Genomic DNA, 18,626 nt, shown 5'->3' on the forward strand with positions numbered 1-18,626 from the left:
ATGGTTGTTTCTTCAGTTGCTACACCCTGTGGCTTTTCATTCCATTCCCCTGTGGGCTGGGACTTGCCCTGTTTATCTGTCCCTCCATAGGATTATTAGAAGGATTTAATAATATTTAAAAATGTTGAGCTAAAATGGCTGAACATATCTAGAAGTTACCAGGTAGTTGTGAAAATTCAATGGTTGGGAAAATACCTCAGAGACTAATAAGTCTCCTATCAGCTGAGGTTTTGGTTGAGGCCTTGCTCAGAGAGCCAAGAATAGAGTGTGTCTTTGGTCTTTAGTGCCCGAGAGATGTGGTCAGATGGTGGTATCTTTGACCCCTAAACGGTCTGCCCTGTCTCTTTCTCTTCTCATTTTTCTGTGGATGCAAGTGTTACACTCCTGGATGATGCCTCAGACCCCAAACTGTGTATCAGGTTGGTGACGGAATTCTAAGAAAGCTTTGGGAGTCCAAATGGCTGCAGTTAACAATCTTAGGTAAAACATATTAAAGTAGGCTCTAAAATTTCTTCACTCTATGCTTTGGCAGGTTTTGAAACTTGGAATTTAATTTTGAGTTTTCAGAAGTTTTCGTGTCTTGTGCCAACCTTTTTTTTTTTTTTTTTTTTTTTTAAGGTACCGATTATTTGAGTTCTAGTCACTGAGGTTTGTCATCTTGCTAAAGGAACTATGCTTGATCATGTCACTCATTCATTCGACAGATTTTTTTTTTTTTTTTTTTTTTTTTTTTTTTTGTGCCATACTTGTCTCTGTGTCAGTTGCTGATCATGTAGTAAGGGATGAAACACTCTTGGACTTTGTCCTTGGAAAGCATAAGATACGGTGTGGGAGGCAGAATTTGGGCAAGTAAACAAATGTATGTACATACAGTTAGAGATTGTGCTCTTTGTTAGGAGGAAAAGGAGAGAGTGCTATGAGAGAGGATAACTTTGTCATCTGCTTTGAATTAGCTCATCAGGGAAGGAATAATTGTGTAGGTAGTATGGGGGCTCTCTGAAGGAGAAGTAGTTAGCAAAAGGAATAGAGGGGTAATGGAAGGTTGTAAGATCTCCCTACAGATGTTGATTATTTTTATTCTGAAGTGGAAGGTTATATATACTGTTGAGATCATCTTACCACCATTCATAATGTAAGGTACGTAGAATCCACAACAAAATCTTGATTTACAGAATTATTGCTGACATTGTGTGGGAAGATCTGTATTTACCTGACTTCAAGTATGACAGAGATCAACATGACATGAGTACAAAGTGATTAATTTGTTCAATGTATTATTATTGTGTGCTTAATATTTCTTATGTTTATAAGTAATATTCATTATGTTTAATGTTTAATGCTGGGAATTAATTTTTTTTAATAATGGACTTTTTTTTTTTTTAGAGCATAATTGGTTTACAGGAAAATTAAACAGAAAGTACAGTTTCCAAATAGCCCCTTATACATACCCCACTGTACACATTTTCTCATATTATTTACATCTTACATTAATGTAAGATTATTAAAATACTTACATGTTACTGCTTTTTTCAATATAATTTATTGTCAAATTGGCTAACATACAGTGTATACAGTGTGCTTTTGGTTTTGGGGGTAGATTCCCATGGTTCATCGCTTACATACGACACCCAGTGCTTATCCCAACAAGTGTCCTCCTCAATGCCCATCACCCATTTTCCCCTCTCCCCCACCCCACCCCTATCAACCCTCAGTTTGTTCTCTGTATTTAAGAGTCTCTTACGGTTTGCCTCCCTCCCTCTCTTTTTATAACTATTTTTCCCCCTTCCCTTCCCCCATGGTTTCCTGTTAAGTTTCTCAAGTTCCATATATGAGTAAAAAACATATGCTATCTGTCCTTCTCTGACTGACTTATTTCACTTAGCATAATACCTTCTTACAGAAAAATTGGGTGTTTCTGTAAGAAAACACAGACCAAGAGAAGTTAAAAAGAAGCAGAAAGATGATGAAAAAAGAGCTGACTGGTTAGTTTTGCTTATGATTTCAAAGTCTTTATTTTACTTCATAAGTAATTCGAATGCTTCTATGTGGAAATGTCTGCACTGATCAACTTTGAAACTTTTCTCTCAATTTGATCAGGTTTGCTCTAATTTTATGGGAAGCAGAATAGATCAGTGTGGGAGGCTCACTGTATTTCACTTGAGTGAAATACAAGCTTGAGCTCCCTTTCTGCAGCTCAGAAAACAGCTGGGAAGACAAGGTCTCCATACTTCTAGAAGTTCTTTTTCTATCTTTAAATCTTATAAAAACCACAGAATATTATACCAATCCCTTATTTGAAGCGTGTTAGAAAACTACAAAATGGTTGTTATTTACATATTTGTTTACAAATGACTTTATTTAAACAGGAAGTTAGCTCTTATAGATGATCTGTGTTAAAAGCTAAAAGTATCTATATTGTGTCAAGTAGAGAGAAGTCACTTAGAGAATAGGATTATCTCACTTCAGGGAAGGGTTCTGAAAACAAACAAAACAAAACGAAGCCCAAGTGGAAATTGGTTCTTCATTTTTCTCTTAAATAGTCAGAAAAAGTTTTTTTCTTTCCAACCTAAATAGGAAACATGTGATTACATTTTTTTGTTTTGTTTCTTATTTTTAGTAGTCAAACTGTATTTGCCTTTCATCTGATTCTTTTTGAAAAATGTTAATATTTTAGCGAATTTTGGATGATTGTAAAGGATTTTGTAATCAGGGCTTTTTTCAGCTCATTTGATGAAAATTAAATAATTTTTATTCAGTTGACAAAGCTTTGTTATTTTAGCAAAATATTGCTAAATGCTCCAAAGCAAAAGGTAAAATAAAATAAATGCTATAAGCTTAATGAAGGATGAAAGTTTATATTCTCTTTTTTAAAATATTAATTAATTTTTAAGTAAACTCTACCCCCAGCATGAGAATAAGAGTCACATGCTCTACCAACTGAGCCAGTCGGGTGCCCCTGTATTGTCCTTATTAAGGGGTTATTTCCGTCAGGGAAATGGGTGCAATGATAGTGTTTCTGACTACACTTTGTTTTGCACTCAGCCTTATGAATGAGGATACTAATACTGTTAACAGTATCATGGCTTTATTTATTTAAATTTTGTATTTGATCTACAATGTTACATTGGTTCTAGATGTACAATATAGTGATTCAACGTCTCTGTAAGTCATGCTGTGCTCACCACAAGTGTAGCTACCATCTGTCACCACACAGTACTATTACAGTATCATTGACTGTATTCCCTCTGCTGTATATTTTATTCCCATGACCTATTCATTCCATAACTGGAAGCCTGTATCTTTCACTCTCCTTCACCCATTTTACCCATCCTCCTACCCCTCTCCCCTCTGGCAACCATCAGTTGTCTGTTTATGTTTGATTCTGCTTTTTGTTCATTTGTTTTGTTTTTTAGATTCCACTTATGAGTAAAATCATAAGGTATTTGTCTTTCTCAGTTTGACTTCACTTAGCGTAATGTTCTCTAGGTCCGTCCATGTTGTCACAAATGGCGAGATCTCCTTTTTTATGGCTGCATTATATTCTGTTGTATATATATGTATATGTATTATGGCTGCATTATATTCTGTTGTATATATATGTATATGTATGCATGTATATGTATACACATGTGCACACACCACATCTTTATCCATTCATCTGAATGGGCACTTGGGTTGCTTCCATATCTCGGCTGTTGTAAATAATGCTGCAGTAAACATGGGGTGCATATATTTTCCCAGAATCCTGTGGGGTTTTTTTATTGTGTTTTTTGGGTTTTTTTTGGTTGGTGTTGGTAAATACTCTGTAGTGGAATTATTCAATCATATGGTATCTTTAATTTTTTGAAGAAACTCCATGCTGTTTTACACAGTGGTTGTACCAGTTTACATTTACACCAACAGTGCGCGAGGGTCCCTTTTTCTCCACATCTTCAACACTTGTTATTTCTTGTCATTTTGATTCTAGCCATTCTGCTGTAAGGCAGTATCTCTTTGCAGTTTTGATTCACATTTTCCTGATGATTAGTGATGTTGAACGTTTTTTCTTGTGTCTGTTGGCCATCTGAATATCTTGTTTGGACAAATGTCTATTCAGGTCCTCTTCCCATTTTTTAATTGAATTCTTTGCTTTTTTGGTGTTGAGTTGTGTAAGTTGTTTATATATTTTGAATATTCAGCCTTTATCAGATGTGTGAATTTCAGATATCTTCTCTCATTCAGTAGATTGTCTGTTTTGTTGATAGTTTCCTTCACTGTGCAAAAGCTTTTTATTTTGATGTAGTCCCAATAGTTTATTTTTGCAATTGTTTCCCTTGCCTTAGGAGACGTATCTAGAAAAACGTTCCTATAGCTGATGTTAGAGAAAATACTACCTATGTACTCTTCTAGGATTTTGATGGTTTCAGGTCTCATATTTAGGTATTTAATCCATTTTGAGCTTATATTTACGTATGGTGCTAGAAAGTGGTCCACTTTCATCCCTTTGCATATAGCTGTCCATTTTTCCCAGCACCATTTATTGAAGAGACTGTCTTTATCCCATTGTATATTCTTGCCTTCTTTGTGGTAGGTTAATTCACCGTATAAATGTGGGTTTATTTCTGGGACCTCTATTCTGTTCCTTTGATCTATGTCTATTTTTGTGCCAGTATCGACAGTATCATGGTTTTAAATACCTATTTTAACTGATTAGGAAGTGTCATTTATGTATTATTAGCTACATACCATTACCAAAACTGTACATTGTCATAGCCTAGTGTTTTCTGCACTGATTAACAACAAATAGGAATGTACTCAACACAGTTACATTACAAATGTATTTAAAAGCCAAGTTCATGATACTTGAATGCCCAATAACAATTTCATATGTCTTACAGAAAACGCATGTTTCAGAAGAGATGGGTGAAATTTGATGGCCTTAGCATTTCTTATTACAATAATGAGAAGGTAAGTACATTTTATAGTTCTCAAAGATTGTCTTACACATATAAGATGTATTTCAGTATACTAAGCAAGCAATTCGATTTTTAAGAACAGGAGTTGGATTATCAACGTGAAAAGAGTTTATGCAGGGTGAAACATTCTTTTCATAGTTTAACTTTTCCTTGACATATACAATTTTGATTAAAAAAATTATACATGCAGCAATTATTTATGGAGTAACTGCTACAAACTATAGGAATTGTGAATGACCTAAGGATGGATAAGAAATGGTCTTTCTCCTAGAGAACACTGAAGGATGTTTACCAGAGGATACTACAACTAGGAAATGGCAACAAAGAGAGGTTACTTTGTACTCTGGAAGGGTATAGAAGAAACAAAGAAGGCTTGCATGAGATTTCTTTTGCTGAGTCTTGACAAAAGAGGAACGTTTGTACATTGAGACTAGAGAGAACAGAACATGCCTATTTAGAGAACAATAACATGTCCAGGTGGGAAATCAATTTTCTGATTAGAAAATAGAGTATATGAAGGAGAATTGCGGGAGATGAAGCTGAGAAGGTTCTTTGGGGTTAGAGCTCATTGAATATCTTGATGTGAAAGTGGTCCCAGTTTAGTCTTTAGGCAAGTGAGTCTTAACCACATGATACTGTTTTGATAATGTCTTCATTAGGTATGAGACAGTCTGTATTTTTAGATGTGGGCTGAAATATTTGACATGTTATATCTGCACGTGTTTGCCACAGGTTACTTATCTACATATTTATATTTACAAATACATATATTTGCACACACACATATAGTTAGGTAAAACAAAACCTGAAGACGTTAACAGTTGTCAAATCTGGGTGGAGGATATATGGATGTCCATTGTAGAAATCTTTCAACTTCTCTGTGTTTGATGGTTTCCTTAATGAAAAGCTGGAACATATAAATATATCATATTTTTGGTTAATTAAAATCAGGTAGTTTTATAGTCTTAACTACGTACATTCCCTTAACATACTCATTTAACACATAAGCACATTTTCTTATTTATAGCTTATAACTTAACATTATTTTCTCATAAGGAGATTTTCACTTCCTATTGTGATATTTATGGCTTGAATAGAAACTTAAACTCCCTTGTATATATTTATTCTTCAGTGCTACAAGGCAGAAGAGAATTTGCTTTTAGATAGAAAGTAGCATACACTTACATGCTACAATATTAAGAACAATAGAAAGCTTAGAGAAGTATTTAATTATTTGGTTTCAATTTGCAGAGATCCAAATAAAGCATCAAATAAATTTGAACACATTTTTTAAAAAAAAAGTTTATTTATTTATTTTGAGAGTAAGAGAGTATGTATGCACAAGCAGGGTACGGGCAGAGAGAGGGAGAGAGAATTCCAAGCAGGTTCCGTGATGCTAATGTAGAGTCCGACGTGGGGCTCGATCTCATGAGCCGATTGAACCACTCAGGTGCCCCTAAACACACCTCTTGGAGGTTTGCAGGATGGTGGGATAAATATTTTTTGAAAGCTGTTTTTTTTGCCTCAGCTATTGTTTTTAGTTTGCTTGTACATTTGAACGTTGAGAGTTTCTGTGCCAGTGGTGGGTATGATGTGGTCTCTGTGGCTGAATCTGACCTCTAGTTTTTTTCAGCAGCCGTGCCATTCTCTGGTTTGATCGAAATGAGGGGAAGTCTATTCAGGAGGAGACAGGCTTCCATGCCATGAGGCTCTATTGGCAGTGGTCTCATTATCTCCATTTGGGAAAGAGAATTTCTAGTATCTGTGTCCAACTGGACTCATTTCTGTTTGTCCTTTAAAAGCTCATCTCAGGGTTCCTGTGTGGGTCAGTCGGTTAAGCGCCAGACTTTGGTCAGGCCGTGATCTCACAGTTCGTTGAGTTTGAGCTGCGTGTTGGGCTCTGTGCTGACATCTCGGAGCCTGGACCCTGCTTTGGATTCTGTGTGTGTCTCTCTCTCTGCCCCTCCCCTGCTTGCGTGCGCGCTCTCTCGCTCTCTCTCAAAAAATAAACATTAAAAAAAAATTTTAAGCTCATTTCACCTGCAGTGAGATGAGTGCCTGTCACATTTTTATATATTGATACAATGAAATAATGCAGCCTTGGTTTGAAATTGTGATAAAAAGTTCATGTTAAAAATAACGTTTATAAATTCTCTAACTTAACAATTTTTTAAAAATTTGAATCATTTTCTGTGGCATTTCATTCCTTTACTGTCCAGATGATTGGTTTCATCTTGGCAAAAAATAAAAACATTGGAATGTTGCCTAAAAGGAGATACAGTTTCCGTTGTGACCCTCTCGCAGAAGAGTGGATTGGGTTGGAGGGACTGGGAAGAGGGCGTTTTAAGGCCAGTGTCCAGAACGCAGGTGTGGCAATTGCTGCTGTCTCAGATGAGTGTGTAGTTTAACTGGGCACGTGCACCCAGTAGTTAGGCTCTTCAGTGTTTTAAAGGTGCTACCAAGGAGTGTGTGGTTGGGCACACCTGTGCATTTTCCCTGGTTTTCTTTCCCTTTTGTCAATGCTGCTCAGTCACATCTCTGCAAGAACGTTTTCATTGTATTGCTGAAAATGGCATTATCCCAACAGCCCTGATATCTTGTCACCTGCCAAGAAATCTAACTCACCCCTATTCTCACTCAGCTGTGGGCAGAATTGCCCTGTGGTCGTTTCATTGTCTGGAAGTGGTAGGAGATAAGTGACAAACTTGACCTTGATATCTGTCTGTTGTGGGCTCAAGGGATGCTTTACAATTTCTGTCCTTAAGGAAAATTTTGCACTCTGAAAAACACAATCATTCTGAGCCTGTTGTCTTTTTTCTCCTCTACATTGTCTTTATCATGTATTGTTAGAAGTGAATGTAAAATCAACTTATGTAGTATTAAAAATTATGAGATTTCTTGGGATCTCAGATGATAAATGAGCCATTAGAGAAACTATAACTTCCTGAGGTTAAAGAGACATGATAATTAGCTTGTTAAGTACATTTTTATCACTCCGGGGGAATTTATTTTTCTGTTCCTCTTACAGCGTACTTACCTGTTAAATATGCTACTATTATGGGCATGTGGGTGGGTTACTTTTTTGAAGGAACTGTTTTTTAATCTCGCTAAGCAGATCTAGAGGAAGGAAAATTTCCTTGTTAATGATAACATTTTAACTCAACAAATGCTTAATCATCTCACTGGAGATATGTTTTTATAAGCTCCTGTAATTTTTAAGCAAAGTAAGATTTGAGGATGGATCACCTTAGAGATGAAGTGTAAATGTTTTTGGACTTTGTAGATTTCTCAGTCTGCTCTCTGCCACTATAGATGTATAGCCAGAGAGGTCCTCGAGCTGTTCCCCAAACGTACTATGCTCTTTCCCACATCTGAGGTTCCTGACACTGGGGAGACACTTTCCCACTTTTCTTATTCCTGTAGCACCAAGTGGTCTAGTCTTGCCTAGTATTGCCATCATAACCCACCTGCATTTATTGGGGTTCCTTTAAGCCAGCCAGTCACGTATTTCTTTGCATGACTTTGATCAGTGGTGTCTGGGTACACACTGTGGGGAACGTGAGCATATCTTTCTTCCTGTATTTTCACCTGCATGTTTTTGTGCTTTCATCTGAACGTTCTGAACCGTTGCCATCCATCAGAATCCTGTGTAAACTTCAAGATCCATTTTTTATTCCCCTCAATGAAGCCTTTTAAAATTTATTCCAACTATGACATTTGCACAATAACATGCAAGGAAGATTAGAAGTAAAAGAAGCTGAAAGTAGGGAGGCATATCAGGGAAGTATGCAGTAAATCAGACATTAATTTATCTGGGTGTAGGCTGTGTAGGCCAGTGGAAGTGTTAAAAATGAATTTAGAAAAATATGAAAAATGAGCTGTCAGAGTTTGATATGATTGTGATTGATTGGTCATAGAATTCATTCATTGAGAAAATACTTCTACAGTGCTGATTATGTGAAAGGTATGAGGAAAATAGACATATGACCCACAGTGTCTTTGGGGAGACTATTAATCAAATAATCACACAGTAAATATAAAAATCACCATTTGAATTGTAGTTAGTAATTGCTATTAAGGACAAATGCTCTTAGCTTAAATTAAGGTTATCTGACCAGGTGAAAAGAGGCTGGTCAGAAAACATTTCTTCTGGAGCATCTATTTATGCTGAAATGTGAAGGATGTAGAGGGAGTAACTCTGTGAAGCTGGATTTGGACAACATTCCTTGAAGAACAGAGTAAGAAAAGGCACTGTATTGGGCAGAAACATGGTGTGTTAGAACCGCAAAGAAGGCTCACGTGACTGGAGAGAGTCCGAGAGCAGAAGGGAGGAAGTTGGTATGTCGCTATAGAGAGAGTCCTGAATTATGCGGGTGCAAAGGATTGACATGAATCAAAGACTATTTAAGACTGACTAGAAGAGCGAGATTTAATGATCAGGTTACAGAGGGGAAGGGTATGTTTTCAGGAGATGATTTAAAGTGGGAGGTGCTTATGGGATAGTTATATATACAATTGACGACTTGAAATATGGGGCTGGAGTTGACCGAACAGATTTGTGAATTTTCCTCAGAAAGTTGGTAGCTGAAAGTTGGTAAGAAGGGATTTTTTTAGAAAATATAAAAAATAAAAACAAAAAAATATACACAAAAAACCCCCAAACAAACAAAAAGGAAAACCAGGAGAAGAAAAGCTGCCTTGTACTTACTTCTTGACATCCTTCTTTTTCTGTGAGGTTGCCCACTCAACATCTTCAATTACAGTTCAGATATCTTACCAGTTTTGGCTGTGTGAGGGGATGTGGGAAAGCTTTTGTGGCATTGGCATTTTAAATGGTGTTGAATGCATAGAGCTTTGATGTGTACATATAGTAGTCAGGGATGGCAGATTGGAGCAGAGGCATTGGAAGAGAAGAAGCCAACAAAGGAGTAGAGGGAAATAGGATAGTATAGTGTATCTTGTCAACTGGCAGAGGATAACCTCCCAGTAGAACACCATGTTGCTGACGGTGACTGTTCCTTACCTCTCTGGTATGCATGGCAGAAGTTTGCCACTGAGAGGAATATGACCTTGGCACTTGTTCTCTGCATGGAATGGTTTAAATTAAAAAAAAAAAAAAAAAAAAAAAAAAAAGTTTAATTTTGTGAGAGAGAGAGAGAGACAGAGCCCAAGCAGGGGAGGGGCAGCAGAGAGAGACACACACAGAATCCTAAGCAGACTCCAGGCTCTGAGCTGTCAGTACAAGAGCCTCACGTGGTGCTTGAACTCACGAACTGCTGGATCATGACCTGAGCCAAAGTTGGACGCTTAACCAACTGAGCCACCAAGGTGCCCCTTTAAAAAAATTTTTTAATGTCTATTTATTTTTGAGAGAGAAAGAGAGACAGAGCATGAGCAGGAGAGGGGCAGAGAGAGAGGGAGACACAGAATCTGAAGTAGGTTCCAGGCTCTGAGCTGTCAGTGCAAGAGTCTGACACGGAGCTGGAACTCACGAACCACAAGATCATGACCCGAGGCGAAATCTGCATGGAATGGTTTAATGATTTTTTTTTTTTTTCCTAACAAGTTGCTTCAGATACTTTGGGGTCTGCTCAAAAATGAGGGTTCCATGAATAATGGTGTAAATAGTAGAAGACGCCCCATGAAGATGTCTTCAAATTCTTCTGATATTTAAGATCTTTCGAAATGTGTCCTTTGATGTATGTTTCCAGATTCACCTCTTTTGACTCTACACTGTGGATCCTCTTATTTCTCTCCTTACACCTCTATTATTAATGCTGTCTAACCGGTTATCTGGTAAACTTAAGGTTTCTTCAAGTCAGGCTCTAATATCATTATGTCTGTGAAAACACATCTGATCTCTTTTAAGCAGAACTGAGAGTTCCCATCTTTGTACCTGTATATTCCATGGTTTGTGCTCAGTTTTAAATTTTCTTTCATTGCATTAGCTGGGTTTTCATTTTGAGACTCCTTGAATGTATAAATACTATTTGGAATTTTCTTCTTTTTTTAATTTTTTTAACATTTATTTATTTTTGAGACACAGAGAGAGAGAGAGAGTGTGCACACACATGAGCGTGAGCAGGGGAGGGGCAGAGAGAGAGGGAGACACAGAATCCAGAGCAGGTTCCAGGCTCCGATTGTCAGCACAGAGCCCAGTGCAGGGCTCGACCTCACGAACCATGAGATCATGACCTGAGCCAAAGTCAGCTGCTTGACTGACTGAGATGCCCAGCTGCCCCTGGAATTTTCTTTCCAACACGAGGCCCAGTAAATATTACACACTTAATAGCTAAATAGCTGAAATGGTGGGGTGGTCATTGTGATGAATGGTGTTGGTGGATCCAGAAAAATGAAGACAGAGAAAGCTACCAAGAGTCTTCAGGGTGATCTTCTTGAGCAAGATGATAAAATGTAAATGCCAGTTGCATACAGCCCCAGTTGTAATACGTATGTGCCAGTTGCAAACAGTCCTATCCATCTTTTTAATTCTTTCGTCTTTTTTATTGGGGAATTACAGGTAAAGTGATGCAGTTGTGATATTAAGATAATGATTAGAATCATTGAGTAATATATTTAATATGATCCAGCAACCTGGGGCTTGAGATACCTTTTGTTCACAATGTGTAATAGCAGTAGTTTTGAAATAGTTTAGTTACAGTACCCGTTATGGCCAGCAGATGCCTGCAAACACCATAAAATCATTTTGATCAGATTGTTTTAAAAAACATAGTGTTGGTTTTTGGAACTGTGTATTGCTGGTCTAGTACAATTGTGTTTGATTCTTTGCCGTTTATTTTTAATTCCAGATGAGAAAATTGAACAGATATCTTACTTGAAAGGGCCATTTAATATTTTCCTTTCTGAGGTGTTAGGTGTGAATGAGGATATATATACTATTTGTATGTCATCTAAAAAAATTAGATTAAAATTATGAAAGAGAAGCACCTGTAAATATGCTACCATTCTATTTCTGATAAGGTCATGAGAATTGCATTTTAATTTGTCTTATTTATTTTTTTCTCTAATGAACACAGGAGAAATATTCAAAAGGAATAATTCCTCTTTCTGCTATATCTACGGTACGAGTTCAAGGAGACAACAAATTTGAAGTTGTTACAACACAAAGAACTTTTGTTTTTAGAGTAGAAAAAGAAGGTAAGATTATTTTTTTATCTTTGTAAAAACACTCAGACATTAATTTCTGACCAATCAGAAGATTGATAAACCAATTAAGCTGCAAATGTCAAGAAATCTTTAAATATGTTACTTTTAAATAATTTACATTTTATCTTCTTTCGAATGCCCTAATAAACAAGTTGACAAGTCATTTGTTTTTCACTATTCTTGCATGCAGCAAATACTTAGGATCTACTAAGTGACAAGAATTCCTCTAAATTCTGGATATATGGCAGTGGAAAAAAAAAGTAGGCAAAAATCTCTGCTCCTGGAGTCCATGTTTTAGCTGTTGTTTTGATAATGCAGAGTAGTTATTTGATATGCAAAAACATTTTTCTAACTATTAAAAGTTGGTTTTATGGAAGTTTCCTTAGGCAGGTTTAACTGAACACATGTCATACTAACACAGATTTTGGAACATCTTTTATATTTTTTTAAATTCTTTTTACCTTCATCATCTGCTATAGGTCAGTTGATGGTGAAAATTAGATGGCATGTAGTTGGGTTGTGGATGGAGTCATTTTAAATCCTTAGATCTTTTCTGACTTTTGGAGGTGGGAAGGAGGGAGAGCCAGGAGAGCTAAGGGTTCTCTGTTGTATACTTTGACTATCAATATATCATTACTATATATTGTAACATACTCACTGCTTTTAAATAATATAAGTAAAGCCATCTTAATTAAAGAATTATAATTTTAATTTATTGTAAAGGTTTTATTTTAGTATAGATTATAGCTCAGCTTGATTTTGAAAGTACTTCTTGGTACTTAATTGAATAATGATGATATGGAGAACTTACTAAATACTTGTGCTTCATTTTTCACAATGATCTTGTGAGAGATGTAGGTTTTACAATTACTCCATTTTACACATATCACAGTTTGCATCTTTATAAACTATAACAATATTAGCTATATTGGGGGCAGTATTTGTCTTTTTTATACTGCTAGATTCCTAGAACATATACCAGTGCATGGCAAATGAATGAGTGAATCATTCATTCAATGAATGAATGAAAACATTCAATGAATCTTATATATTCCTAGAAAGCTTTCATTATTCCTTGGGATAATCAGTAACTCATAAATTCCAGCTGCTGTTCACACTGAAGCAGCTTTTTTTCACTGTGAATCACTAGTCATTTGTGAGATCAACTCAGTGGTTTCTGATGGTATTTTAAAAAATCCCCCCAAAACAGAAAAACGAACATGGAATAGAATAAGAAATATCAAAGTGCCTCGCTTGTAGTTAGCATTGTATTGTGAGAGCTACCTAGGTATCTATTGCACATACATAATGGAAAGAGTGTTTCTTATTTGACTTACTATTTGAAAAGGCATTGAGAGCTATAGTCTAGGGAAGGGGTTGGCAAAACATGGCTTATAACCTAAATCTGACCTCTGCTTATTTTTGTAAATAAAACCTTTTAGATCAGAGCCACTGTCGTTCATTTACATATTGTCTGTGGCTGCCCTTGTGCCTCAGACAGCACTGAGTAGTTGCAGAGTGTATGGCCAGGAAAGCCTAAGATACTCTCTTCTCGACTGGATATCCTGAGGATCTTTCCTTATGCTTTGGTTTCCTCTGCCCAGAAGGTGACTGTCTGTTTCTTTGAGGTGCTTATCACTTTCCCCTTGGCTTCTCAAAATGAATTTCACATATGCCACATAACTTGCGTGTTAAGACAGACCATACTAAATAAAGCTTCCAACCTGTGTGGAAATCTGTTTAGCCATATTTACTTACTGTAGTTAAAAGTTAAACAGACACATTTAAGTAGAATATATCAACCCACACATTTCAAAGTTACATGTTTACAATCGACCAATGTCCTTCTGTGATATGTAGTTCATGTGTAGTTCATATATCACATAATTGATACATAAATAGTATAATAATTGCAGTAAAACTTTGGTATAAATTATTATTTGTTAAATAAGTCTTAGGTCTCTAAGTTTTAAAAGCATGAAAATACTGCTCCAGTAAAAACTGAGACTATCCAAATGGAATTACTGAGTAAGTTATTTTCATTGAAAGTCATTTTTACATAGTAACTAACATTTTTAAAGCTAGATATACGTAGATGTGTGTGTGTGTGTGTATGTATATATGTGTAAATGGTGTATGTGTGTCTATGTATTTAGAATGGAACCTTCAACAAGATGCTAAGTATGTTTTCTTGTTTTTTTTCTCCTTTCCTGAATACAAATGGTTGATTATTTTTTACTTTCTGGGAATTGAGAAATCAACCTTAGTGGCTTATGAAATATTTGACTTAATGAACTTTAAGCCAGATGAAACTTTACTTCAGTCTAATCAAGAAGCAAGATGAAAGTTGAGAACACAAAGGGAAAATGGTTCGACATCATAGCAGAAATGAATTCTCCATTTTTGATGAGAAGGTTCTGAAAATCCTATGTACAACAGCTACCCTCTGTCTCCCCTGTAACCAGTGTCACTATTTCTAAACTGCTGCATTGCCCACTGGCATTGCTTAGATAGGTTACAGTTTGTCAACTTTTTCCCACAAAGTTTCAAAGGCTTCAATTCCCCCATGTTTCTTAGTGCGGTATTGTTATGCTCTTAATTGAAAGTGAATTATATTGAGGTAATAGCATTTTGTAAATACTCTTCCTAAAATAAAAAATTTAGTCGGATTCCTTTGTCCTGGAGCAAAACCATTGGAATTGGCCAGAGGGTCATAACCGCTGATGATCTTTCCAGTCTGTATTCCCTGGCACTTGTGGCCACACATACAGATGCGGCACTTCAAAAAGAAGGTGATGTTTTGAGTCGGCAGTTTGCATCCTTAGAAAAGGGCTTAAGAATTCTGAGTGGTCGTCATTTGTGTTCCTGGGCCATTTTCAGTACTAGGGATCAGCCATAGGCTCATGTTCCTGTCCACCTAAGCTAATTCTAAACCCCTGGGAGGCAGGCAGCTGTTTTTCCTTTCGACTCTGTTTCCAGACAGCATTTTACAGCCCTCCAGTGGCAGCAATGATACTGCAAAGCTTATTTATTTATTATTTGTTTTTTAAATTTTTATTTATTTTTTTAACGAACATTTGGGTAAGAAACATATATTTCCCTCAGTTATTTTGGACAAGTAGACTTACCTGCCTTGAAATAGTCAATGTTTTTAGAAGTGAGTCATGGAGCATTAACTGGCTGGAGTGAGAGCCAGGGGAGTTACAAGTTCTTCACTGTCAGGGCAGCTGGAATGGCTCAGTCGGTTAAGTGTCCTACTCTTGATTTTGACTCAAGTCATAGTCTGACACTTCATGGGATCTAGCCCCACATCGGGCTCTGCTCTGACACTATGAAGCCTGTTTGGGATTCTCTATCTCTGCCTCTCTGTCCCTCCCCTGCTCTTTCTCTTTCAAAATAAAAAAATAAACTTTAAAAAAAAGTTCTCCATTGTATACGTTGGTGGATTATCATACTAGGTCGCAAACTGTGGAGTCATTCTTGAATCTTTTCCTTTCATATCTCGCATCCAGTCCATCAGCACATCTGATCATTTCGACTTTGGAAATATGCCTGCATTCTTAATTCTCAAAACCTCTGTCATTACGACTCTAATGCAAGCCACTGCCTCTATCTGGGTTTTGTAATAACCTCCTTTGATCGACTGCAGGCCTATTTTTCTATTTTTCTACACAGCTGTCAGGGATCATTCATCAAAGAAGTCAGATCACGTCCATCCACTTCAGATGCTGTGTTGTCTCTCCATCTCACTGAGAGTAAAGTACTTCTGTCCAAGAGCCCCTACGTGCTCTGGTTCTGGTCTGTTTGTCCTTATCTCCTTCTGGGCTCTCCCTCACTCAATGCATTTCAACAATTCTTCTGTTGCTCCAGGGCATTGACGCTGACTGCTGCTTTCTTTAACCTGGAATGCTCTTCCACCAGCCATCCTCCTGACTTGCTCCATCACTTCCTCTTTCTTTAGGCTTCGGCCTAACCGTTGCCTTCTTTCTGAGGCTTTTTCTAGTACCCAGCTTAAGAAGTTTATATTTCTTATGTGTTCCATCCCTTGCTTTTTCTTTGTCCCCTTGCACTTGTCAATGTGTAATAGATTACATATCTGTGTTTTATTGCCTTCCTCCTTTGACCAGAGGGCAAACTCCAGGAAAGTAAGGCTGTGGTCTGTTTTGTTCACGCTTCCATTCCTGGTATTCAGAATAGGTCTTGGAACCTAGTAGGCACTCAGGAAATATTTGTGTGAATGAATGGTTATTGATTTTATGAACAGCCATGGTGTGTGCAGGTACTTTCTTCCCTAAAATTGATCATGGGTTACACTGAGGACTTTTTGGTTCAGTTATATTAGCATATCAAAAGTAAAGGTCCATCTGAAGCATTAACTTCTGTCACTAATCTTATACACAGCCCTCATGTTGCCCAAGTATCCCTAGTGTAATCAATCCTTTATGCTGCTAATGAATATGCCTACTCCTAAATGCAGTGGTCAGAGAATATTGTCTCTCCTGTTGGTTTTTGTTGTTGTTGTTTCTTAATTTTTTTTTTTTTTTTTAATGTTTACTTATTTGAGTGAACATGAACAAGCGGAGGAGGGGCAGAGAGAGGTGGGCAGAGAGAATCCTGGACAGGCTTAGTGCTGTCAGTGCAGAGCCCAATGTGGGGCATGATCCCATGAACCCATGAGATCATGACCTGAGCCAAAATCAAGAGTAGGACACTTAACCGACTGAGCTACCCAGGTGCCCCTTTACTTTTTGTTTCTTATAGTAGTTGGCATTCATTCCTGAAAACCTCAAAAACTAGTTTGAGGGGATCATTATCTTTTATTTACATTCTAGAATAATTATGAGAAAGTGGTGATTTTGTTTGTTTTCCCTTTTTCCAACCCGGAGTGCTCTACTTTGAGGAAAGCCATGTTTAGGTCAGAGCATATTCTCTAAGGAATAGTGCTTGTTAGCACAGTGCTAAGATCAAGTTAGACACTCAGTAAATATTTGTTATTAGAAAGAATAAAAGAACCTTGGTGTGAAGAGTAGGCAGAAGCTAGCATAGTATCTTGCTTTGCCCAAGACATTTAGCCCAAGGGAAAATCAATATTTGACTTGGAATATTATGACTTGCCAAAGCATATTCCCCATGTCTAAGGATACACACATTACACAGCCAAATACCAATGATGCTTGTAATCTGTTTTATTATGTTAGAATTATCTGTATCACTGTTTATCTCCATTGGCAAGGGTAATTAAGAATAAACTGAATGTTACTATTAATTCTTGTATTGATTCATGACTGTTAACTTCCTATTAGTAAATGAGGCCCTCCGGAGCTAGGTAATAGTTCTAGGCTATAAGAGAACCATTTGTTGAGATGTAACCATAATATGTTTAAGTCTAACAGCCACAAATGCCAGTTTCAAATTATTTTCCTGAGAAACTGAGATACATAATAGCAATAGAAACCATAAAAAGTTTGGCCTAGTTCATGAAGTTATGACCTACAAAATGAAGTAAGTTAGAGAAAGAAAGACAAATACCATATGATTTCACTCATGTGGAATTTAAGAATCTTAAATTTAAATTTTAAGAATTTAAAACAAAATAAAGAAAAAAAAGAGAAAAACAGGCTCTTACATATGGAGAACTAACTGGAGGTTGCCTAGAGGCAAGGTGCAGTCGGAATGCATGAGAAGATAAAGGGGGTTAAGAGTACACTTATCTTGATGAGCACTGAGTAATGGATAGAATGGTTGAATCCTGTTGTACACCTGAAACTAATAGGCCATTGTATGTTTATATTTCAATAAAAAATTAAAATAAAAACCTAAGGTAGGTTTCTTTTCAATAAAAAAATATCTACATTTCAAACTAAATGATTTATGCAGATTAATACAAATAAAAAACATTCTGTGCTGTTTACTTGGCAAGAATATTTTGTGTGTAACTAATCACAAGTAATAACCAATGGAAGGTTTGTTGTTACTGAAAATGTAAAAAAATTATCATAGTGCAGTCTGGGTCTGTTCATGTAGGTCTAAAATGTAGACTAGGGGTGTCAGGGTGACTCAGTCATTTGAGCATCTGACTCTTGATTTTGGCTCAGGTCATGATCTCACGGTTTGTGGGGTCAAGCCCCATGTCAGGGATTCTCTTCCTCTCTCAATGCACCTTCCCTGCTCGCTCGCTCCTCTCTCTCTTTCTCTCTCTCTCTCTTTGTCAAATAAATAAACTTAAAAAAAAACTTGTAGAGTCAGTGCTGCATATTCACATTGACTTCGTTACTTGAATATTTTCATGTGCTTTAGTTTCTAATGATGCTGAGGAATTTGGATAAATTATTTCCTCCTGATACATGGGTACTATTACCTGGGGATTGTGAAATACCTGAAATAAAGCATTGTTGAATGAGATTTAATACATACTTTGGCCTTCATCATTTAAGGCACAACTGTTTTTAGTAGTATTGAAGGTGAGCAGGAATAAAGATAATTTAAAAATTAAGTCTTGTTATA

General features: G+C 36.7%; 1 protein-coding gene across 5 annotated transcripts in view; it reads left to right on the forward strand.

Annotated features, from left to right (window-relative positions):
* ARAP2 (ArfGAP with RhoGAP domain, ankyrin repeat and PH domain 2) overlaps positions 1 to 18,626 on the forward strand; it is a 189,326-nt gene that overhangs the window by 37,761 nt on the left and 132,939 nt on the right. For all 5 annotated transcript variants that reach the window (XM_045474298.1, XM_045474300.1, XM_045474301.1 and 2 more), the window contains exons 7-8: positions 4,878 to 4,947; positions 11,993 to 12,113. In XM_045474298.1, coding sequence (XP_045330254.1) covers positions 4,878 to 4,947; positions 11,993 to 12,113 — 191 coding nt within the window. The remainder of the gene's footprint in view (positions 1 to 4,877; positions 4,948 to 11,992; positions 12,114 to 18,626) is intronic.

Source organism: Leopardus geoffroyi, chromosome B1 (genome assembly GCF_018350155.1).
Source record: "Leopardus geoffroyi isolate Oge1 chromosome B1, O.geoffroyi_Oge1_pat1.0, whole genome shotgun sequence".
Lineage (NCBI taxonomy): Eukaryota > Metazoa > Chordata > Mammalia > Carnivora > Felidae > Leopardus > Leopardus geoffroyi.